Source organism: Symphalangus syndactylus, chromosome 20 (genome assembly GCF_028878055.3).
Source record: "Symphalangus syndactylus isolate Jambi chromosome 20, NHGRI_mSymSyn1-v2.1_pri, whole genome shotgun sequence".
NCBI classification, from domain to species: Eukaryota; Metazoa; Chordata; class Mammalia; order Primates; family Hylobatidae; genus Symphalangus; species Symphalangus syndactylus.
Window position 1 is genome coordinate 65,977,565 of NC_072442.2, and position 23,832 is coordinate 66,001,396.

General features: G+C 45.7%; 1 protein-coding gene across 3 annotated transcripts in view; it reads left to right on the forward strand.

Moving 5' to 3' along the window:
* RPA1 (replication protein A1) overlaps nucleotides 1–21,246 on the forward strand; it is a 65,638-nt gene extending 44,392 nt beyond the window's left edge. For 2 of the 3 annotated variants that reach the window (XM_055258425.2, XM_055258423.2), the window contains exons 8-17: nucleotides 753–855; nucleotides 2,448–2,516; nucleotides 2,670–2,862; nucleotides 3,015–3,154; nucleotides 3,868–4,016; nucleotides 7,186–7,318; nucleotides 11,848–12,024; nucleotides 15,000–15,107; nucleotides 18,206–18,292; nucleotides 20,259–21,246. In XM_055258425.2, coding sequence (XP_055114400.2) covers nucleotides 753–855; nucleotides 2,448–2,516; nucleotides 2,670–2,862; nucleotides 3,015–3,154; nucleotides 3,868–4,016; nucleotides 7,186–7,318; nucleotides 11,848–12,024; nucleotides 15,000–15,107; nucleotides 18,206–18,292; nucleotides 20,259–20,363 — 1,264 coding nt within the window. In that variant the 3' untranslated portion in view covers nucleotides 20,364–21,246. The remainder of the gene's footprint in view (nucleotides 1–752; nucleotides 856–2,447; nucleotides 2,517–2,669; nucleotides 2,863–3,014; nucleotides 3,155–3,867; nucleotides 4,017–7,185; nucleotides 7,319–11,847; nucleotides 12,025–14,999; nucleotides 15,108–18,205; nucleotides 18,293–20,258) is intronic. The other variant, XM_055258424.2, reaches the window with a different exon arrangement.
* The last annotated feature ends 2,586 nt before the right edge of the window (nucleotides 21,247–23,832 follow it).

The window sequence follows — 23,832 nt, forward strand, 5'->3', positions numbered from 1 at the left end:
GCTGAGGCAGAAGAGTCGCTTGAACCCAGGAGGCGGAGGTTGCAGTGAGCCGAGATCGCGCCACTGCCTTCCAGCCTGAGTAACAGAGTGAGATTCTGTCTCTCAAAATAAATAAAATAATTTGAATAGTTAAAAATTAGAGTTCTTTTTTCAGAATCCTTCCAGATGTGTTTATATTTATTCTTCAATACTCTGTAATGTAGGAAAGATATTTTTCCCTGTGAAATCATTAAGTGGGGTACCTAATGTGCCCTCTGCCTCCCTTTTCCGTGCCTCTCTCTAAGGTCATGCTGCTTCAGTATGTTCTCTCTGATGGTCCACCAACATCATGTATTCTATTCAGGGTGCGTTAGGAATGAGACAGAAGTGTAACACCAGTTATATCAGTTCCCATAATTGAAAACTGTGGCAAAATATAATTGCTGGTGTTACTGTATTTTCCAGCTTAGAACCTTTCATTAAGGGGATATGGTTGCCTTGGTGATGCTTTTTGGAGAAGGGAGAGAGTTTATAAATTTACTTATTTGACAGGAGAATGAGTTAGTATTAAATCACCTTGCATGTTTTACTATTTGCTTATTTTGTAAACTGTCAAACCGATGTGTCATCTTGGGGGTTTTAATTAGCTGGATTAAAATACAGGTTGGAAAACGGAATATGCATAAGACGAGAAAGGCTGTAGGAAGATGATTTCTTACTTGATCTTTTCCAAGGAAGACCCCAAACACTAATATGATCGATTTGGCTTGTAGGTGGACCATTTGTGCTCGTGTTACCAACAAAAGTCAGATCCGTACCTGGAGCAACTCCCGAGGGGAAGGGAAGCTTTTCTCTCTAGAACTGGTTGATGAAAGTGTGAGTATTTGTCATGTGGGGAAGTAAGAGCAGCGGACTCCCTGAGAAACAAAAGGCTCAGCTCTGCGGGCCCGTGAGGTGAAAAGTAATAGTAGGCCGGAGAGAAGCGTGATTGCTATCGTGCTTTTCCCTCTGTCGTAGTCTTTTGATGCTGTCTGGAGTAGAGGGTTAAGGTCATAAATAAAATCTTTGATCTTAAATGACAGCGTTTGTAGCAGTAGAAAGTAGTTTTCTAAATATATAAGTAGCCTCATGGGCAGGAGAAGCTGGAGACCGTCTGATTTGCTGGCAGGTGCAGTCAAAGCACTGGGAGGTGATGCCTGCTTGTGAGCACCGTGGAGCTTTGGGCCACAGCAGAAGGCACACAGTTGTGACCTTGATATGGGAGAGTGGTTTTGTGGGAAATGGGTTCTGACTGTGCAGATTCTCTATTTGCTTTATTTAAACTAAACAAAACCATGACGATGAGACAAAATTCCTATGCCGTGGAAGCACGACAGTCTTGATTGCTGTTAATCTGTCCATTAGTTTTGTTAATAATTCCTGAAATTGCCAGGTGTGGTGGCTCACGCCTGTAATCCCAACACTTTGGGAGGCCAAGGTGGGCAGATCACTTGAGGTCAGGAGTTCGAGACCAGCCTGGCCAACATAGTGAAACCCCGTTTATACTAAAACTACAAAAATTAGCTGGGTGTGGTGGCAGGTGCCTGTAGTCCCAGCTACTTGGGAGGCTGAGGCAGGAGAATCGCTTGAACCCAGGAGGCAGAGGTTGCAGTGAGCCAAGATTCCACCACTGCACTCCAGCCTGGGCGACAGAGCAAGACTCCATCTCAAAAATAATAACAGTTCCTAAAATGTACTTCAGCGTTCTTTTCAAACTGCTGCAGATTTCCTGTTTGTTCAAACTCTGAAAGGGGGAGAAAAAAATAGATGTTTTTTTTTTTTTGGAAGTTGATATCAACACCCAAAATGTTTGTGTGATGGCAGAATCAATATTAAACCTAATTTTTTTACAAATTATTGCTCTAATGTATGGTGGTTGGCCAAAATTTCTTGTCCACTTGTAAATTTTGGCTGACAGAAAAGCAAAAGTGAAAATCAGATCACAAGCAACTTGCAAACATGACTTATTCTGACATTCTTGGCAATGGCTCCGAATGTGAAGTGGTTTGTCACTGAGAGGGCACCGTGGAGGGAGCCGATGAATCACGCTGTGCAGCACCTTCCTCGTGGGCTCTGGGCGTGTCCCTCTGTATTCAACTTTTTTTGTTTTTATTGTCAGAATAAATTAAACTCGTCATTGCCGTTTTGTTCTGTTCTGTTTCTCAGTTGAGGCTAATGCAGCATGATTATGGGATCAGCTAGTTGAAATTCTCATTCTTCAGCGGGGCCAATGACTGGAATGTGTGGCTGTAAAATGCGGGTTCCTGGGATGTCCATAGCCCTCTCTGGACCCCATTTGTGTGAGGGCCACTGCTCTCAAGATGTCACTTTGGTGCTGGGGTGGCCTGTGTTCAGTCCCAGTGTCACTTTGGTGCTGGGGTGGCCTGTGTTCAGTTCCCCAGCCCTAACCTGCCCACGTGCTTCTGCAGGGTGAAATCAGAGCTACAGCTTTCAACGAGCAAGTGGACAAGTTCTTTCCTCTTATTGAAGTGAACAAGGTATGGCCGTGCCGACTTTAGAACTGACACCACCCCGGGGTGGAGTGCGGATGAGAAGACGCTGGCCCAGGGGAGGGGTGTGTGGTGGCAGACCAGGGGTTTCTGTCCGATCTGATGGTAGTCTCAGGTTCTGTGTCTTGGCCTCCTTCGCAGGTGTATTACTTCTCGAAAGGCACCCTGAAGATTGCTAACAAGCAGTTCACAGCTGTTAAAAATGACTACGAGATGACCTTCAATAACGAGACTTCCGTCATGCCCTGTGAGGACGACCATCATTTGCCTACGGTTCAGTTTGATTTCACGGGGATTGATGACCTCGAGAACAAGTCGAAAGACTCACTTGTAGGTAAGCTCATGTATGAGAAGGAAGAGCAGGGATGACTAGCTTTCTTTGCAGTGTATGGGGCGGTGTCAGGCTTCAGTGCTTGCCGTTCCCCCTTTGCTGGCGTCAGAGTGGGAGCCTTGACCGCCTCCTGCTAACACATGCATGTGTTTTAGACATCATCGGAATCTGCAAGAGCTATGAAGATGCCACTAAAATCACAGTGAGGTCCAACAACAGAGAAGTTGCCAAGAGGAATATCTACTTGATGGACACATCCGGGAAGGTGGTGACTGCTACGCTGTGGGGGGAAGATGTAAGTGCTAGGATGGGGTCTTCAACATGCACAGGACCTCCTGGGGTTGGGGCGTGGTCATGTCCTATAGGATGGAGCCTTCAGCACACACAGGAGGAGCTGCTGGAGTTGGGGGAGGGAGGGGTCTTGTCCTATAGGATGGGGCCTTCAGCACACACAGGAGGAGCTGCTGGAGTTGGGGGAGGGAGGGGTCTTGTCCTATAGGATGGGGCCTTCAGCACACACAGGAGGAGCTGCTGGAGTTGGGGGAGGGAGGGGTCTTGTCCTATAGGATGGGGCCTTCAGCACACACAGGAGGAGCTGCTGGAGTTGGGGTTGGGGGGGGGTCTTGTCCTATAGGATGGGGCCGTCAGCACGCACAGGAGGAGCTCCTCATGGGAGCGGTTTTGTCCTATGAGTTGGGGGCTTTCACCATGTAGATGGGAAGGATTGTGCTGTCTGGCAGATATTTGAAATCCTATATCTTACTTCTGTGAGATTTGCTGTGATTCAAGCTTTACACGGGGAAATGCTCTTTCCCCCAACTCTAGGAAAGCAGTGATAGTTTTGATGTGTCTCTGAGTAGATTCTCATGTGTGAGGTCTTTCTTGTATGGGTTCCGTGTACACTGATTACATTCACTCTACTATTGACTGTTTGCCCTGTTTTCTCTAAAAATCTTCTGTGTTCTTCCTGCTAGTGACACTTGTATATGTCTGGTGTTTCTTTTACAGGCCGATAAATTTGATGGTTCTAGACAGCCCGTGCTGGCTATCAAAGGAGCCCGAGTCTCTGATTTCGGTGGACGGAGCCTCTCTGTGCTGTCTTCAAGCACTATCATTGCGAATCCTGACATCCCAGAGGCCTATAAGCTTCGTGGATGGTAGGTTTTGTGGGGCTAAACAAAGGGCTACTTGAGGCTGGGCTTTGAGAAAAGCTGGTTACAGTCAGTATGGGAGCTTCCTGCCAAGCAGAAGGCTTCATCACTGAGTGGCGCAGCTCCCGTGTTTCTTGAAGGCATTATGCCTTCTGTGAGGAGGGCTTTAAAGCCCTTAAACGGACAAACCTGTAATCCCAGGACAAACCTAGAGAGTCGGAGGAGGCAATTAGAATGTTAAGTGCTGCCTGCTGACCTCGATCCTGCCGAAGGAGGGGACAGCCAGGCTTCAGCAGCGGTGTGCTGAAGGCGCCTTTCTTTCCAGGGTTTAAGCTCTGGGCCTCTGTGGTGTGGGGGGAACACATGCTGTCTTTCTCTGTCAAGTCTTTGGTGCCGATCACATCTTCTAGCGTGTATTCACTAGACTGATCAAGTGTGGTGAGAACAATGGGCTTTTTGTTAGTATTAGATTGTTATTCCCAAAGCACTCAAGGGATGAGGAGAGCCTGTTAAAATCTCCTCACTGTATCTAGCTTTTTAGGACATTCAAACTCTGTCTTAAAAGAATACTTCAAACTGAGACACAGGATGCAAGCGTTAATGTGGTCAGGGAAAACACTTTGGCTAACCCAAGCTTCAATAATTCCTATAGCTGTAGTCACCAGGGGAAGTGTGTCGGTTTCCAGCTGTGTCTTAGGATTTAAGCAACTAAAGAATGAGCTCATTTTACATACTTCTCCTTTGTTTTGAGTCATTTGAACCAATGGCACTGGTGTTTGACCAGTTTCATGAAGCATCTTCTGGAATGTTCATGTCACTAAGCCATCCTCATGAGTAGTACGGTCCACACATAATCTACCGAACTGCAGGGCCCATTCATAGTCTGACCAGAGCTAGCCACAGATTTGCTTTGTTCTTATTGCTTGATTTTCTTTTAGGCTCTGGAGTTCGACTCCAGGTTAATCGCATTCCCACATTAAAATCGCATTCCCACATTAAAATCGCATTCCCACATTAAAATCGCATTCCCACATTAAAATCGCATTCCCACATTAATGTCTTCATCTTTTACGTGTCAATAACCATGATCCCAGTCAACATAAAAAGCATGGCTGTCCCCAGAATAAAATAACTTGGCATTGAGCAAAGACAAGCTCGGTGCATACACGATAGCTGGACAAGGATTAGAGATGTTTAGATCTTGGCTGTAACAATGCAGAGTTTTTATTGTAAGAAGGGCTGCCTCTCTCCTTGCTCGGTTGACTCCTGACGAGTGGTCTGTGGTGGCAAATGTTTCTTTGGAGCTTTTGAAACCGTAAACTTGTGTAGCTAGTAGTGTTGAAACAGATCAATGGGCCTTGCTGTGCCCCTGTGAGGGATTTAGCCGCTTACCTGACAGGAGAAGGCAGCTGTCTGCAGCTCAGGGTAACATCCATTCTGTGAGACGGTCTCTGTTTAAGGAACCTGTCCTGTGTGTGGTTACCCACCTTAGGATGGCCTTTCATCTCAGGCCAGCTCCTCTCCGCCACAGCTGTGTTCCTCAGCCACTTTCTCCTTGGCCCCTTTTCCTTCATATCAATTGATATGTGATCAAGAAGTACAATCAGTTTTCATAATAATTTAATACAAATTAATTTAACTTCGATATTAGTAAAAGTCAGATTTCACTAAGAAGGTAAATCTACAAGAAAAAAGATAGTGCCTTCTGATAAGTTGCTCTGGTTTATAAAATCTTTTGGGCCAGGCACGGTGGCTTATACCTGTAATTCCAGCACTTTGGGAGGCCGAGGTGGGCAATTGCTTGAGGCCAGGAGTTCAAGACCAGCCTGACCAACATAGTGAAACCTCGTCTCTACAAAAAATACAAAACTCAGCCAGCCGTGGTGGTGCCTGCCTGTAGTCCCAGCTACTCGGGAGGCTGAGGCACGAGAATCACTTGCCAGGAGGTGGAGGTTGCAGTGAGCAAAGTTGGTACCACCACTCTCCATCCTGGGTGACAAAGCAAGACTCTGTCTCAAAACAAAAAAACCACTTTTGGCTTCTGTATCAGGCATAAGAGGCCTTTTATGGAAACCCTTTTGCTACCACGGTATATTGACTGTCCCTTTCCACACTGGTACGTTTCGGTGATGATCACAACGCAGCTGCTGGCTGAGAATGAGCATTAGCAGCTTAGAGGACTACCCCAGACGGCCACTTTATAGCTTACAAGTTGTTGACTTTCCCAGTTTCTGATTTTAGGCCTGGGGTGGTCTGGCCACTAGCAATATGCAAGGCTAGTTTAAGAAAAGATTCTTTGGTACTTTGGCACTGATTCTCTTCACCACTGGGGGGCATCAAAGCAACTGAGATTCAAAGAAAGGTCATTCCGTTTGTTCAGTAGACTGGGCCAGGAGCCGTGCCTCACGCCCTGTAATCCCAGCACTTTGGGAGGCTGAGGGAGGAGGATTGCCCAAGTCCAGGAGTTTGAGATCAGCCTGGTCAACAGAGCAAGACCCCATCTCTTAAAAAAAAAAAAAAAATTTTTTTTTTTTTTTGAGTTGGAGTTCTGCTCTTGTTGCCCAGGCTGAAGTGTGATGGCGTGATCTCAGCTCACTGCAACTTCCACCTCCTGAGAATTGCCTTCAAGTGATTCTCCTGCCTCAGCCTCCCAAGTAGCTGGGATTACAGGCACCCACCACCACGCCCGGCTAATTTTGTATTTTTAGTAGAGACGGGGTTTCACCATGTTGGCCAGGATAGTCTCGATCTCTTGACCTCGTGATCTGCCCACCTCAGCCTCCCAAAGTGCTGGGATTACAGGCATGAGCCACCGCGCCCGGCCTAAAAACAATTTTTTTAATGGGCCTGGGCATGGTAGTCCCAGTTACTTAGCAGGGCTAAGGTGGGAGGATCACTTGAGCTCAGGAGGTCAAAGCTGCCTCGAGCCATGATTGTATCATTGCACTCTAGCCTGGGTGACAGAGTGAAACTCTGACACCATTTTTTTTTTTTTAATTTAAAGATTTAAAAAAATATATAATTACGAAGATACCAGCTTCAGCCGACATGACCGTGACCTGTGTGAAAGCTGGGCGGGTGGTGGGAAGCCTGTGTCTGGCGCATAGCAACAAGCTGCATGTGGAGAAGCATATGATATCAAGCGCTCGTCATCGTTATTCGTTCATGTTTTCAGGTTTGACGCAGAAGGACAAGCCTTAGATGGTGTTTCCATCTCTGATTTAAAGAGCGGCGGAGTCGGAGGGGCTAACACCAACTGGAAAACCTTGTATGAGGTCAAATCTGAGAACCTGGGCCAAGGTGACAAGGTACCCAGCATTCCTAACCACCTTCACAAAGGGCTGTAAAGTGTGCAGAAGGATGGATTTAGAAACTTGGTTTCCGGCAGCAGCTGTCAGAGCTGTAATTCTTAGCCGGGGCTGTGACCTGAGCATGGTGTGGGGGTTGAGAATCACTGGCAGAGGGAAGTAGCCAGGTGTGCTCATGGGAATATGTGTTACCCCTCAGGGTACTGGAGGCAGAAGAATCTGAAGAACTCTTAGAGTCAATTCGTAGAGGGGTCTTGGAGCAGGGGTGACAGTCAAGCTTCGTGGTATAATATCACCTGCCTTCGGGTCCATGTTTCTTTTCTGTGATGCTTCCTGCAAATTTAAGTGCCCGTATATCAAAAATATGTTTCTTGAGATGAGCATTAGTCCGGCTCAGTGTCCGACGTGAGGCAGTTTCACGGGTGCTGTTCCTGGCTGTAGAAGAGTGTATTAACCTCATAGGCTGAGAGTTGCCGGCATTCCCTGACAAGGATTGGCCCTGACATTTGACTTTTAGTTGCGACTTTCCCTTCAGTGTTTGTATTTAATGACCCTCCTCTCATCTTGATCTAAACCTGTATTCTGCCAGCAGTTTAGTGTTTAGATTATTTATTTCTCCTTTATGCCTGCTCTTTTATTTTCATCATATACGGTGTAGGTTTCATTCCTACTGTCCCATTTCACTGTATACCCTTATCCATCATTGTCAACAGCAGCTCTTAAGTGCTCTTATCGAACATCTCGAGAATTAACACTGGACAGATCCTTGTTGTCGTGTCATGGGACACCCACTCTTTCGGTTCTCTGTAATCCCAGCTACCCAGGAGGCTGAGGCAGGTGGATCACATGAGCCCAGGAGTTCGGCTGAGCAACATGGAAGACTCCTTCTCTTAAAACAAAAACTTTATGGCTAAAAACTGCTGACAATCATCTGAGCCTTCAGCGAGTCGTAATCTTCTCGCTGGTGGGGGTTTGTTTCAGGATTGATGGCTGATCGATCACGGCGATGGTTGCCGAACATCTGGGTGTCTTTGGCAGTTTCTTAAAATAAGACAGCAGTGAAGTTTGCCACATTGGTTGACTCTTCCTTTCACAAAAGATTTCTCCATAGCAGGCGATGCTGTTTGACAGCATTTTACCCACGGGAGAACTTTTTAAAATTGGAGTCTCTCCCTCTCAGGTCCTGTCACTGCTTTATCAACTAAGCTTATGCGAATTCTGAATCCTTTGTTGTCATTTCAACAATGCTCACAGCGTTCTCATCAGAAGAGATTTCATCTCAAGACACCACTTTACTTGCCCATCTTAAGGAGCGCTCCTCATCCGTTCAAGTTTGATCCTGAGATTATAGCAGTTCAAGCCCATTTTCAGGCTCCACTTGTAATTCTAGTTCTCTTGTTATTTTTATCACATCTGCAGATCCCTCCTCCGCCGAAGTCTTGAAGCCTCAGTGTCTAATGAGGGTTGGAATCAACTTGTTCCAAACTCCTGTTGATGTTGGGATTTTGACCTCCTCCCATGAATCATAAATGTTCTCTTTTTTTTTTTTTTTTTTTTAACTTGAGACAGGGTCTCATTCTGTCACTCAGGCTGGAGTGCAGTGGCTTGGTCACAGCTCACTGCAGTCTAAACTTCCCCAGGCTCCCAAGCTGGGACTACAGGTGCTACCACACCTGGCTAGTTGTATTTTTTGTAGAGACTGAGTTTTGTCATGTTGCCCAGGCTGCTTTCAAACTCCTGGGCTCAAGGGATCTCCCTGCCTCAGCCTCCCAAAGTGCAGGAGTTACAGGCATGAGCCACTGTGCCCAGCCAGCTGTTCTTAATAGCATCTAGAATGGTGAATCCTTGTCAGATTTTCAATTTACTTTCCCCAGATCCATTAGAGGAATCACTGTGGCAACTATCACCTCATGAAATGTGTCTTAGACTTAAAAAGTCAAAATTACTCCTCGATCTGCAGGAGCTGCAGAACAGATGCTGTTATCAAGCATGAAAACAGTATGAATCTCCTTGCACTGTGCGTCTCCATTGAGCCCTCGGGTGAACAGGTGCATGTCAATGAGCAGTCATATGTTTAAAGGCATGTCTTTTTCTGAGGAGTAGGTCTCAACAGTGGGCTTAAAATATTCCATAAACCACACTATAAATAGATATGCTGTCATCCAGGCTTTGATATTCTATTGATAAAGCAGAGGCAAAGTAGATTTAGCATAGTTCTTCAGAGCCCTAGGATTTTTGACATGGTCAGTGAGCACTGGCTTCACCTTATAGTCCCCAGCTGCATTCACGCCTAACGGGAGAGTCACCCTGTCCTTTGAAGCATTGAAGCCAGACATTGATTTCTACTCTCTAGGACGAATGTTCTTGATGGCATCTTCTTCCAGAAGGCTGTTCTGTCTACGTTGAGAATCTGTTGTTGAGTGCAGCCATCTTCATTGGTGGTCCTAGCTAGATCTTCTGGATAACTTCCTGCAGCTTCTCCGTCAGCACTTGCTGCTTCACCTTGCACTTTTGTTACGGAGACGGCTTCTTTCCTTAACCCTCATGAACCAACGTCTGCTAGCTTCCGTCTTTTCTTCTGCAGCTTTTTTTTTTTTTTTTTTTTTTGAGACAGAGTCTCACTCTGTCACCCAGGCTGGAGTGCAGTGGTGCAATCACAGCTCACCTCAGCCTCTGGAGTAGCTGGGACTACAGGTGCACACCACCGTGCCCTGACAGTTTTTTGTAGAGACTGGGTCTCACTATGTTGCCTGGCTGGTATCGAACTCCTGGGCTCCTCCTCTCGCCTCTGCCTCTCAAAGTGCTGGGATTACAGGTGTGAGCCACTACACCTGGCCTCTTCTGCAGCTTTCTGACCTCTCTCAGCCTTCATAGAATTGAAGAAAGGTGAGGCCTTGCCCTGGGTTAGGCTTTGGCTTAAGAGAATGTTGTGGCTTGTTTGATCTTCTATCTAGACCACTACAACTATCAGCAATAAGGCTGTTTGCTTTCTTGTTTGTGTATTCAAAGGAGAGAGACAGGAATAGCTGATTGGAGGATCAGCCAGCATACATACAACATTTATCAATATAAGTTCCCCATCTCATATGGGTGCAGTTAGTGGCACCCCAAAACAACTACAATAGTGACGTTAAAGATCACCATAGGCCAGGCGTGGTGGCTCATTCCTGTAATCCCACCACTTTGGGAGGCCGAGGCAGGCGGATCACCTGAGGTTAGGAGATCGAGACCATCCTGACCAACGTGGTTAAAACTCCGTCTCTACTAAAAATACAAAAATTAGCTGGGCGTGGTGGCGCACGCCTGTAGTCCCAGCTACTCGGGAGGCTGAGGCAGGAGAATCGCTTGACCCTGGGAGGTGGAGAGTGCAGTGAGCTGAGATGGTGCCACTGCACTCCAGCCTGGTGACAGAGCGAGACTCCATCTCAGAAAAAAAAAAAAAATCACCATAACAGATATGATAATAATGAAAAAGGGCCAGGCATGGTGGCTTACTCCTATAATCCTAGCACTTTGGGAGGCCAAGGTGGGTGGATCACTTGAGGTTTGGAGCTCGAGACCGGCCTACCCAACATGGCAAAACCCCATCTTTACTAAAAAATACAAAAATTAGCCAGGCATGGTAGTGCACGCCTGTAGTCCCAGCTGCTTGGGTGGCTGAGGCAGGAGAATCACTTGAACCTGGGAGGCAGAGGCTGCAGTGATCGGAGATTACGCCACTCACTGCACCCCAGCCTGGGCGACAGAGCGAGACTCTGTCTCAAAAAATACATATACATTGAAAAAGTTTGAAATCTTGGAAGAATTACCAAAATGTGACACAGAGACATAAAGTGAGCACCTGCTATTGGGAAAATAGTGCATTTACTTGACCCAGGGGTGCCACAAGTCTTCAATCTGTAAAAAATGCCGTCTCTGTCAAGTGCAGTAAAGCAAAGCACAATCAAGTGAGGTGTGCCTGTAGTTGCAGCAGAGACCATGACCAAATGGCTGCTAAGGCCCGAAGTATTTAGTCTTCGGCTTTCTACAGAAGCAGCTTGCTGATCCCTGGCCTAAACAAGGAAAAGGTGAATCTAGGCCTAGTCATGACTGCCATGTTTTGAGCACGGGAGGGATGGTTGATGGTTGTTGCACTGGATGTTTGTGGTCCGCATTCTGTATTTCCTAGATCGGTGGCCTTTGGAGGATCAGGATTGGGAGAAACAAATCTTTGTCTTTCATACAGTCTTCAAGCAAACAGGAAACCAATTTCACTTTTAATTAACTCAGTCTAATTTAGATTAACTCTTTTATTGTTAAGGAATTATCTGCCTTAGCACTTGGCTTATTACCTTCATGGGTTTTGTACTTGGCTCGTGTGATTTCTTAAACTACAGAATGAACGATTCCCCGTGATCATGTGTGATCGTGAGGACTGGAATATAGAAACACTTATCACCTAAACGTAAGGGCAGGCTTCGAGCCGCCTCTCGGTCCGATCCCGAGCGGGCTCGCGGCTCTGTGCCTCATGCTCTTCTTTTCTCCCGAAGCCGGACTACTTTAGTTCTGTGGCCACAGTGGTGTATCTTCGCAAAGAGAACTGCATGTACCAAGCCTGCCCGACTCAGGACTGCAATAAGAAAGTGATTGATCAGCAGAATGGGCTGTACCGCTGTGAGAAGTGCGACACTGAATTCCCCAGTTTCAAGTACCGCATGATCCTGTCAGTAAGTAGCCTCGGCCGATGAGAACCACGGTTGTGTTTGTTGAGGCCTCCCGTGCGCCAGGCACTGTGGCCACAACAGTAGAAACGGAGTCATCCTGGCGGGAAGCCTGCAGATGAGTGGGTGTGGAAGAGCTTATCCATCCTCTTTTTCATGCCAGAAAGTAGCGTTGAGATACCCCAGCTGATTCAGCCTTTCATGCATGTCATACAACCATAGCGTCAGTGACACTTGCCTGCTAATAACTGCTATGAAGATAAATTAAATTGAAATGGCATTTATAGACAGCACTAATTGTACTTACACAGCCAATGCCTGTATTTAGTTATTTTCATGCAGATAATCTATTCTCTAGCTTTAGTATAGCTGACTTCAGAGGAGTGTGACAGTGTGCTGATGTGAGATTGTTGCTTTTTTGCATTTTAAGAATTGTTTCTTTCTGTTTTAAAAACCTTTTTAAAAAAGTTGTAAAGTTGGGTTTTAAAAAACTTTTTTTTTTTTTTTTTTTTTTAAGAAACAGGGGTCTCATCTCACTGTGTTGTCCAGAATAGAGTGCAGTGGCATCATCACAGCTCACTGTGGCCCCAACCTCCCAGGCTTAAGCAGTCCTTCCACCTTGGCCTCCCAAGGAGCTGCGACTACAGCTGTGCACCATCACATGCAGCTAATTTTTAAAATTATTTTATTGTAGAGACAGGGTCTCGCTCTGCTGTTCAGGCTGGTCTCGAATTCCTGGCCTCATGTCATCCTCCCACCTCAGCCTTCCAAAGTGCTGGCATTACAAGCCTGAACCACTGCACCCAGCCTTAAGGTTTTTATTTTGTTTTGTTTTGTTTTCAATGATAGAAATAGGCGATGATAGCAGTTTAAGAAAACAGTTTAAGGCTGGGCACAGTGGCTCACTTTTGTAATCCCAGCACTTTGGGAGGCCAAGGCAGGTGCATCACCCGAGATCAGGAGTTTGAGACCAGCCTGGCCAACATGGCGAAACCCTGTCTCTACTAAAAATAAAAAATTAGCTAGGCATGGTGGCGGGTGCCTGTAGTCCCAGCTACTTGGGAGGCTGAGGCGGCAGAATCACATGAACTCGGGACGCAGAGGTTGCAGTGAGCCGAGATCACACCATTGCACTCCAGCCCGGGCGATGAGCAAAAGTCCGTCTCTAAAAAAGAGAAAAAGAAAAGAGTTTCACATTTTTCCAAAAGATGATTTGGCAGTAATATATCAGAAGCCTGAAAATGTTCATTTTGTCCAGGCGCAGTGGCTCGTGCCTATAACCCCAGCACTTTGGAAGGCTGAGGCAGGATAATTGCTTGAGGCCAGGAGTTCGATATCAGCCTGGGCAACATGGCAAGACCCTGTCTCTACAAAAAGTAAAATTAGCTGGCTGTGGTGGTATGCACTTGTCCCAACTACTCATGAGGCTGCGGTAGGAGGATCGCTTGAGCCCAAGAGGTCAAGGCTACAGTGAGCCGTGATCGTGGCACTGCACTCCAGCCTGGATGACAGAGGCAGACCCTGTCTTTAAAAAATAAGTAAATAGGCCGGGCGCGGTGGCTCATGCCTGTAATCCCAGCACTTTGGGAGGCCGAGGCGGGCGGATCACGAGGTCAGGAGATCGAGACCATCCTGGCTAACACAGTGAAACCCTGTCTGTACTAAAAATACAAAAAAATTAGCCGGGCGTGGTGGCGGGCGCCTGTAGTCCCAGCTACTCGGGAGGCTGAGGCTGGGGAATGGCGTGAACCCGGGAGCCGGAGCTTGCAGTGAGCCAAGATCGCGCCACTGTACTCCAGCCTGGGCGACAGAGTGAGACTCCGTCTCAAAAATAAATAAATAAATAAAATAAAATGTGAGTTTAGCAGGAAAGTTCTATAGGCTCATTTTTTGTAAACTATAAACTTTTCATTGAACTAAGATGAAGAAAATTTGTTTTAGTTTATCAAAACATCAGCCTTTCTGTTAAACTCCTCCACAGTGCAATCTCCCACACACTTGTTTGATTTGATATTTATCACGTCTGCGTCATTGTAGTTCTTGCCCTATGTAATGAGATGCTTTTTGCTTCTTAGAAGGATAGCGCGGGGTAAAGGAAGTGTGAGCCCAGGATGTGATACCGTTGCTGTGTATTGAGAGTGCTTTTCACTTTTAACTGGTTTCGTCACCTTATTTTTCATTATAACATTCTCTGTATTAAAAGCCTTGTACACATGCAAAACGAAGATGTAAAACTGTCAAAATGATGCCTTACAGAAAAACTACTCTTATTTCTACAAAGGCTAATACTTTAGCAAGTGGATTCTTTGAGATCTGCTTTCTTCCTTGACTTTCCCCTATTTAATTTTACACCACAGCCCAATGGGAGACACTTGATTACTCATTTCCTTTGCCAGGTCAATTTGGTGACTGACAAGAGGCCCACGGGCAGGCTCTTCAGTTGTCTGGGTGCCCAGCAGTGACAGAGCCCTCTCACGGAACTCCTCCTAGGGACTACAGAGTGGGCAGTTGAAAATGCAGAGAACTCCCCCGATTCATTCAAAACCCTTCATCCAAAGCCAGCTGCACCTGGACAGGAACTAATCTGATGAGCCTCTCTCTGTCGCCCAGGCTGGAGTGCAATGGCGCGATCTCGGCTCACCGCAACCTCTGCCTCCCGGGTTCGAGTGATTCTCCCGCCTCAGCCTCCTGAGTAGCTGGGATTACAGGCACCCGCCACCATGCCTGGCTAATTTTTGTATTTTTAGTAGAGACGGGGTTTCACCATGTTGGCCAGGATGGTTTCAAACTCCTGACCTCAAGTGATCCGCCCGCCTCAGCCTCCCAAAGTGCTGGGATTACAGGCGTGAGCCCACTGTACCCAGCCCTCTCTGGAAATTATTTTAATAAGTGGAAAAAGAACATTAACCTCTCCCCATCTTCTTAGTGTGTCTTCTTTTTGTTATTTCTTTGCTGAAATAATGTAGAATTGTGTTTTTTAGGTAAATATTGCAGATTTTCAAGAGAATCAGTGGGTGACTTGTTTCCAGGAGTCTGCTGAAGCTATCCTTGGACAAAATGCTGCTTATCTTGGGGAATTAAAAGACAAGGTCAGCCACATATTTTATTATAACTTTTATAACTTTTAATGGTTCTCATTCTTTATGGTTCTCATTCTATAACACTGACCCCACACACTTTTTTTTTTGAGATGGAGTCTTGCCCTGTTTCCCAGGCTGGAGTGCAGTGGCGCAATCTCGGCTCACCTCAGCCTCCGCCTCCCGGGTTCAAGTGATTCTCCTGCCTCAGCCTCCTGAGTAGCTGGGATTGCAGGCGCCCGCTACCATGCCCGGCTAATTTTTGTATTTTTAGTAGAGACAGGGTTCCACCATGTTAGCCAGGCTGGTCTCGAACTCCTGACCTCATCATCTGCCCACTTCAGCTGCCCAAAGTGCTGGGATTACAGGCGTGAGCCACCACACCTTGGCCAACACTGACCCTCTTTTTGCTGTTGAATATTTTTTAGTTTGTTTCTTTTTGGTGTTGTATAGTTTCTCAGCCTGATAATTATTTAAGAGCTCATCTGATGTTACCTAATTTTGTCCATTTTGGATGTGCTTAACAATGAAATAACGTATATAAAAGTACTTTAAAACCAAAGCACTTTCTAAGTCTAAGCCACCCGTTTCTCCTGTTCCTATTAGCACGTCAGAGCTAGTGTGCCTGCGGGAGGTGTCCCTGAAACAACCTGAATTACTACAGGCATGCTTTTTTAACATAGTAAATACCTTCCAGAAAAGTTGAGTCAGATCCTGGTTTAAATGCACATATATCAAGTTCCTGGGTCTGTCCTATAAAACAATAATAATAAATGCACATATAAGGTACCTGTCATTTCAGCCCATCAGACAATTCTTACGCAGTGACTTTCTTCTGTAAGATAACTTTGTCCGTTTCATTTTTATAAGTTTGCATTTTCACATATTAGGTTTATTTAATGCACAGAATAGATTGCTAATAATGCTGAATTTAGGAAAGGTAGTTGCTCAGATAAAACATAAGGAAGACCAATAAAAGCTATGTTTTCTGGGCCACATAAATGGACACCTGTCTGTAGATGGCTTTTTTCTCCCGATTTCCTCCAAATTGGTTGGAATACTTGTAAAGACCACAAAGATGAAAGGCTTTGCCGTTTGTTCTGGTGTGTTTTTCTTTTTCTTTCCTGTCCCCAGTTCTGTCTGTTTGGGCTCTGCCCCTGACTCTTTTTTTAAGTTGTTCATGAGATCTCTCAAAATAGTCTCAACAAATCCTGTCACAGAAATAACTAGAATTGACTTTGAAGTGTGATAGTATCTTTTGTCTGTTTTCACCTGGTCCTCAATTTTCGTATCAGATTTTAAGGCCCAAGTCAGCCTTTCAGGATTTTTTATGAGCTTATTATATTTGACTGTTTTTACTGCCGGTGAATGAGGACATATAAAAACTTCCTCGAGGAACCGTGAGATCTTGGAGTATGCACTCCACACCCCTCACCTTGGAAGCATAATGGCAGCCGGTGTAATTTTCTCAAGCTTTAACCCATTGTTTTATTTTCATATCTGAAAGTCCAGGGGATGCATTTGGTTTTGGTTTGCGTTTTGATCAAGTAACCTTTACAGAAAAGAGTTCTGTGTAGCAAAGCTGCTTTCACGCTCTGCGTGACTTGCAAAAAATACTAGGTTGGTGTGAACTATTAATTTCTTTTTTTTTTTTGTCAAAGGTCTCAATCAACTCTGTTAATATAGTTATTATACATTTATTTATGCATCTTTATACAAAGTATATTCTCTAATTCCTGTCTGTTTACCAGACTTTTTTTTTTTTTTTTTTTAATAAACTTAAATTGCATTTGAGGAGTGAGAGAGGGAAGAGGATTGTTTTTTAGGCCTTCCCTGGCCTTTGCCCACTTCAACAAGTCTTCTCTGCTTGCACACCAAATCAGTAGCTATAAATACAGAGGCTGAAATCACGAATTATATTGAACTTTCTTCTGAGTGTTTTTCCTTTTTTTTTTTTTTTTTTTTTGAGACAAGGTCTTGCCTCATCACCCACGTTGGAGTGCCATGGTGTGCGATCATGGCTCACTGCAGCTTCAAACTCAGGTTTAGACAGTCCTCCCACCTCAGTCTCCTGAGTAGCTGGGACTACTGGTACGCGCCACCATACCTGGCTTAAATTTTTTTTTTTTTTTTTTTTTTGGTAGAGATGGGGTCTTGCTTACTATGTTCCCCAGGCTGTTTTGAACTCCTGGCCTCAAGCAGTCCTCCCACCTTGGTCTCCCAAAACACTGGGATTATAGTCATGCACCACCATACCTGACCTCCTCTTAATTTTTTTTTTTTTTTTTTTTTTTTGAGAGTCTTGCTCTGTAGCCCATGCTGGAGTGCAGCAGTGCAGTCTCAGCTCACTGTAGCCTCTGCCTCTCAGGTTGAAGCAATTCTGCCTCAGCCTCCCTAGTACCTGGGATTACAGGCACCTGCCTCTATGCCCAGCTAATTTTTGTGTTTTTAGTAGAGATGGGGTTTCACCATGTTGGCCAAGCTGGTCTTGAACTCCCAACCTCAAGTGATCCACCCGCTTCCACCTCCCAAAGCGCTGGGATTACAGGTGTGAGCCACCGTGCCCAGCCTTAAAGTCTTAGAAACTTCCTAAGAGTGTTTTCAGTTTTTTGTGTCTAGTAAAACATATATAACCAAATTTGCCTTTGTAACCATTTTTACGTGTACAGTTTAGTGGCGTTAGGTACATTCACATTACTGTGCCCCTGTCACCACCATCCTTTTCCAGTACTTTTTTTAATAGGCAAATTCATAGAGACAGACGACAGACTTGTGTTTTCCAAGGATGGAGGGAAGGGGAGAATGGAGACACTGTTCATGGGTGACGATTTGAAACTCTGCACATTAAGCAATAGGTCCTTTTCCAAAACCCTCTTCTCCCTGGCCCTGACAGCTGCCATTCTACCGTCTGTGAATGTGATTAGTGTTTTAATTTTCAATAAGATTCTACTTAAAACAGTTTTATGTAATGTTACCTGTAGATTCGTCATTCATAAGTAATTTCAAACTACCCAGGAGATGCATTTTCAGAAGTCTTTTTAAAAGTCTTAGCAGTATTTGCAGGTTGTCCAGTGGTTTCCATGTGTCAAGTTTGATATTTGTTTTTGCAGAATGAACAGGCATTTGAAGAAGTTTTCCAGAATGCCAACTTCCGATCTTTCATATTCAGAGTCAGGGTCAAAGTAGAGACCTACAATGTAAGTAAGGGCTAAGGGCCCGGGCAGCAGGGTTAGTGGTGGGGAGGTGCTGTTTGTCACCCATGGCGGTGTCGCGACACTCACTGGCAGAGAATTACTGTACTCACTGTGTGCCAGACCCCAGTGCTAACTTTGCCCAACAGAGGTGCTGTTATGATCCCCATTTTCAGATGAGGAAGGAGGGAGAGCTTAAGCGTCTTGTCAAAAACAATGGCGGGGGGTGGGGAATACTATATGGGTTTTTTTTGTTTGTTTATTTTTGTTTGTTTTGTTTTGTTTTGTTTTTTTTCAGTTAAATCCTAGGATTTTTTCGTCTGCGTTCTGACAAAAAAATTATAACGCATGCAGTAGAGTCACATCTTCGACAAATTTAGATTGTAGAATAAGTATATTAAGTGTATGAGTCGGGTGTGGTGGTGTGGCCTGTGGTCCCAGCTACTCGGGAGACTGAGGCAGGAGTTCAAGGCCAGCCTGGGCAACATAATGAGACGCCGTTTCTAAATCAGTCAGTCAGTATATGAAACAAAGACCACATGTAGTTAAAACTACCTTGAAAATTCCTTAAATTGCCCATAATACCATATAGTATTTATTTATTTATTTGAGACAGAGTCTCTGTTGCCCAGGCTGAAGTGCAGTGGGACAATCTTGGCTCACCACAACCTCCGCCTCCTGGGTTCAAGTGATTCTCCTGCCTCAGCCCCTTGAGTAGCTGGGATTACAGGCGCCTGCCACCACGCCTGGCTAATTTTTGTATTTTTAGTAGAGATGGAGTTTCACCATGTTGGCCAGGTTGGTCTCAAACTCCTGACCTCAGATGATCCACCTGCCTCAGCCTTCCAAAGTGCCGGGATTACAGGCATGAGCCACCGCGCCCAGCTTAGTTACAGTTGTAGTCAAACAGTATTGAGCATGGTCTGCCAGATACTGTTCTACATCCTTTATGTGGAACATCTCACTTGAGCCTAGTAACCCTATATGTAGAAACTATGGTTACCCCATTTTGCCACTGAAGGAATTACATACAGAGAGACACGGGCATTCAGAGGACAAGTCACTTGCCTAAGTCGTATGCTAGCAAGTGGCCGAGCTAAAGTCCAACCCAGGCAGCCTGACTTCAGAGCTTTGCTCTTGATCATGCTTATGAATATCACAGGATTTAGTACCGACCAAGCACACAGCAGTGTGACAGCCCCAAGCTCGCCTGTGCAGCCTTCCTGGGCGTCACTCAATTCTGCCCGGAAAGGCACCATTCAGGCCGTGAGTGTAAACGTACGAGTGGGAAGGGGGAGTGGTAGAAACGCCGCTGCTGATTGCAGGGTTTACTCATGTATTTACCTTAATGCCTGTTCTTAGGCGGCTACTATAAACATTAAATGAGATAGGGGATCAGATATCACTGTGAAACAATGTCAGGGAGTGGGGTGGGGCGGCGGCGGGGGGATTTTTGGAGTCATTCAGCCCCATCATGTCTGGACAGGGAAGGCGAAGTGGAGAGAGGCTGACTCCTCAGAGCTGAGACAGGACAGACTCTGTCCTCTCCATCTGCTGCAGGTGCTTTTTATTTCACCACTCAGCTTTTCTTGAAATGAAAGTTTAGAAGTTTAGCTTTCAGAACTAGCTATGTGGCTTTGGGCAAGTCACATGTCCTCTCTGGGCTGTATCCCCTGCAGTAGGGAGAATAAATGAAACTAGAGAAACTCTCTAAAGTCCATCTCACTGGGGTTCTAGGCTTCTGAGTGGGAGCTTGGGTAAAGAATCAGAAGGGCCTGTGCTAGAGAAAGGGCCTGTTCACTCGCCCAGCCCCAGACATTCAGGACGAGGCTGTCACTCACTGGAATGACTGAACTCTGAACCTGGTGTGTCTGTTCCCTCCCACTGGGCTCATTGAAACCACGGAAGCAAAAGGGGTTTCACTGCTCCACGCCACGCTTTAACCGCTCACAAACCGCTTCTCTTTCTGAAGGATGAGTCTCGAATTAAGGCCACCGTGATGGACGTGAAGCCCGTGGACTACAGAGAGTATGGCCGAAGGCTGGTCATGAGCATCAGGAGAAGTGCGTTGATGTGAGGAGAACAGTGCCGACTGGGCAGAAGTTTGCAAAGAGCCAGAATGGAATCGATTTCCTCCCACCTCCGTGTGATGATCCCGTGTTAGCTACACAGCACAGAGGCTCTTTATGGTGGACTAAGCAGTTTCCTCTCTCATGCGCATCTCAGAACCCATCGGTAGGCAAAGGAAAATACGCTCAGGTGGCCGTGGTGTAGACGGTGTCAGGCCTCGGGAGTCAGCCAGCGGTTAGTGTAAGACCAGTCACTCCCTCTGCCTTCAGGCTTCGTCAATTTCATTATCATCAAGCAGGAATTATGTCGTAAGTCGCTCGCTGACCCTAACTGCAGACCATGAAGTAAATTATGTAACTAGGTTTTTGCTTCTCCAGCGGTGACCCCCCCTCACAACTTGGCTTCTTCTCAGCATGGGGAGCTGCGAAGCGGTTGTGGGCACCTGGATATTTTAGTAAGTGTCTTCCTAGAATTCAAAGGCTCGCCCTTTCTAGAGGTGCTACGTAGTTGTTAATGCTTGGAATGGCAATAGGGTAGAATTATTAATCAAAGGCATATCTTTTGTATCTGAAGAGTATCCTTCCTTCAGGGTTTAATAGACTGAGTCAGATAGGTCTGATATTAATCAAAATTGTCTCTTCTGAGGACCGCTGATAAGCATTGACTTGCTGTCCCCTAAGGAAATCCAAGTGGCTACAAAGCATTTCTTTACTTTTCACTTCAATTAATGCTGCGCTTCGCTTGGTGAACGTGTACTTTTTCTACCTGTACACATTCCTGCATTCGTGTATTTTGCTTTTTTGACTAAAGCTATGTTACATGGAAAGGATTTTGAACCCTTTTGTTTCCCTTGCTTTGTTTTAATAAACAGTATATTCTTTGCTTGTGAATCCTACTTTCTTTGAATGCAAAGAGTTCCTATAACTGGAAAGCCATTAATTAGCCTTCATAATAAATGTTCACTTGGGGGAGATGTTAACTCATTATAAACCTGAAGATTAGTCCAAGGCATGGGGATCCTTCTTCCTAGTGTTTGCAGCCCTGAAATGCATCTTTAAAAGCATGAAAACACTAAAAACAAAAAGCCCTTTTGCCTGAGGATGCTGATGATCTGGCACCTGGGATTTTATTGATGTTTATGCAGCGGTCTGACACCAGCCAGGCTTTGAAATGTGTACAGACAGTGAGCCGGTAAGAAAACAGTAATTATGCTAGTGGGCCTTTCAGTCAGCAAGAGCATGCTTGCTCTGTGTGTTCCTAATCATATTAATTATCTATCCGGTGGCTGCAACACACCGCCTGCCATTGGCTGCACATCTCGCCCTCGTACCCCGGCAGTGCGGCGGTCACTCTGCAGCCAGGGGACCTGCTGTTCATCGCTGCAGATGCTGCCTGTGGAGGCTTTTGGAGATGGGGAGTGATGGTGTCCTGTCTGTCCCCCCTCGCTGTCCGCCGTTGACATAGGAGCCAGTCAGCCGTAGACAGGATGACTTCCGCTCCTGAGGACAGACACAGAGGGACTCCTGCTCAGCCTCACTAATTGTTCAGACACATTCCTTCCTACCCTTCTGTAGTCTCAGGAGATGGTAACTGGGTCGCATTTCAGTCTCTGACTGAGGCCTCAGCCATTTTTATGGAAGTTATTTTCTGTCTGACCTTGCTTATAAAGCATCGACGAGAAAATTACAGTCTTCAACCCTCTTCTGGATTGACAAATTGTGGGTGTGAAGCGGCGATCTAGCTTTCAGCCCACTAACCAGTCTTTTATGCCTACGACTCCCAGCATTCCCTCCTCTCCCCACGTGTCTGTCCACACAGTGAAGAGGCCTGACCCACTGTGGCACTAGGACAGGACGCGTCCAGGGAGCGTTAACTCCCGTCCTTGCGCCTTCTCAGTGGCCAGCGTGATGAAACCAGCACGTCTCCGTGGATGTGACTGGAAACCCAGAGGCAGTGCCAGGGGGAGGGCTCCCTCGAGGAGGCTGTTTCTAACAGATTTCCCCACTCAAAGACCAGATTGCCCGCAGAGGAGCATCAGAAACTGGCTCCACTGTTGGGCTTTTAAGAGATTTTGGTCCCTGCGGGTTGCATAAATAGATTCTGGCTCACAGTTCATAGAATTCTCTTGGATATAGTTTACCTCGAAAGGCTGTTCATGTTGTTCTATTTCTCCTCTTTCACTTAGAGATCAATGTTGATTTTGTGTACACCATGACATCAGCGTTAAGCAATTAGGAGAAAAAAATCTAATCATTTCACCTTTATTTCAAGTGGTTCTTGAATTCCCTCCAGTCTCATTGTGAAAGGGGCAGGGAAAAAAATACAAGGGTAATAATCTGATTTCTGTCCATATTTCCAGTGTTTTATGGTTTCCATTAAAACCTTGCTAATCTCTCGCGTGCTGTTCCTTTTTTGAACTGCAGGGTCAAAAATGTTCCCCTCCCCCACTCAGGAGTGGGCTGTCTTCAAAAAGTATAAATACTATTGATCTTGGTATTTAATACACTAATGAAACCCATGGTTATTGACTACATAATTAATATACTGTCTAAAGTGAAGTTTGGCCACCCAGTATGTAAAGGTTTATATTGACTCGTGTTTCTTTGGCAATATGCCGCCCAAGGTTTTATTTATAGAGGATGAAACAGGTTGTTTGGTCTCCTTTTCTTCTTTTCACCTGTTAGAAGGCCACTGTTCCCCTAGTAAATTGATTGTTTCCTTGTCTCAAAGAGAAGATTCCCCCCACCCCCCGGCCACTTTTTATGTGGTTTGTTAGCTCTTAGTCTTATATCCACTCTGCTGATAGAGTTCTGGCTTTTATAAACACCTTTGGAAATCATGGGTTCCTCAAAAAGAGAGCTTAGATCTTTAATTTTCACTTAAAAAAACTGGTATGTTTTGTTATTAAGACGTTAAGTAAATGTTTAAGGAAAAAAGGATTATTTGGACTATTGACTATTTCTTATGCAAGTAATGTTTGTTTGTTTGGAGACAGAGTCTTGCTCGGTCACCCAGGCTGGAGTGCAGTGGCATGATCTCAGCTCACTGCAACCTCCGCCTCCCAGGTTCAAGCAATTCTCCTGCCTCAGCCTCCTGAGTAGCTGGGATTACAGGCATCCACCCACCACGCCTGGCTAATTTTTTGTATTTTTAGTAGAGATGGGGTTTCACCATGTTAGCCAGGATGGTCTCGATCTCCTGACCTCGTAATCCACCTGCCTCGGCCTCCCAAAGTGCTGGGATTACAGGCATGAGCCACCGCGCCCGGCCTCCATGTTTATTTTAGGAAAATAATCTGCAGTTAAGAAAAACGAAATTGGCCTGGCACAGTGGCTCACGCCTATAATCCCAGCACTTTGGGAGGCTGAGGTGGGCAAATCGCTTGAGCCAAGGAGTTTGAGACCAGCCCGAGCAACATAAGGAGACCCCGTCCCTACAAAAAAAAAAAAAATAGCCGGGCGTGGTGGCACGTGCCT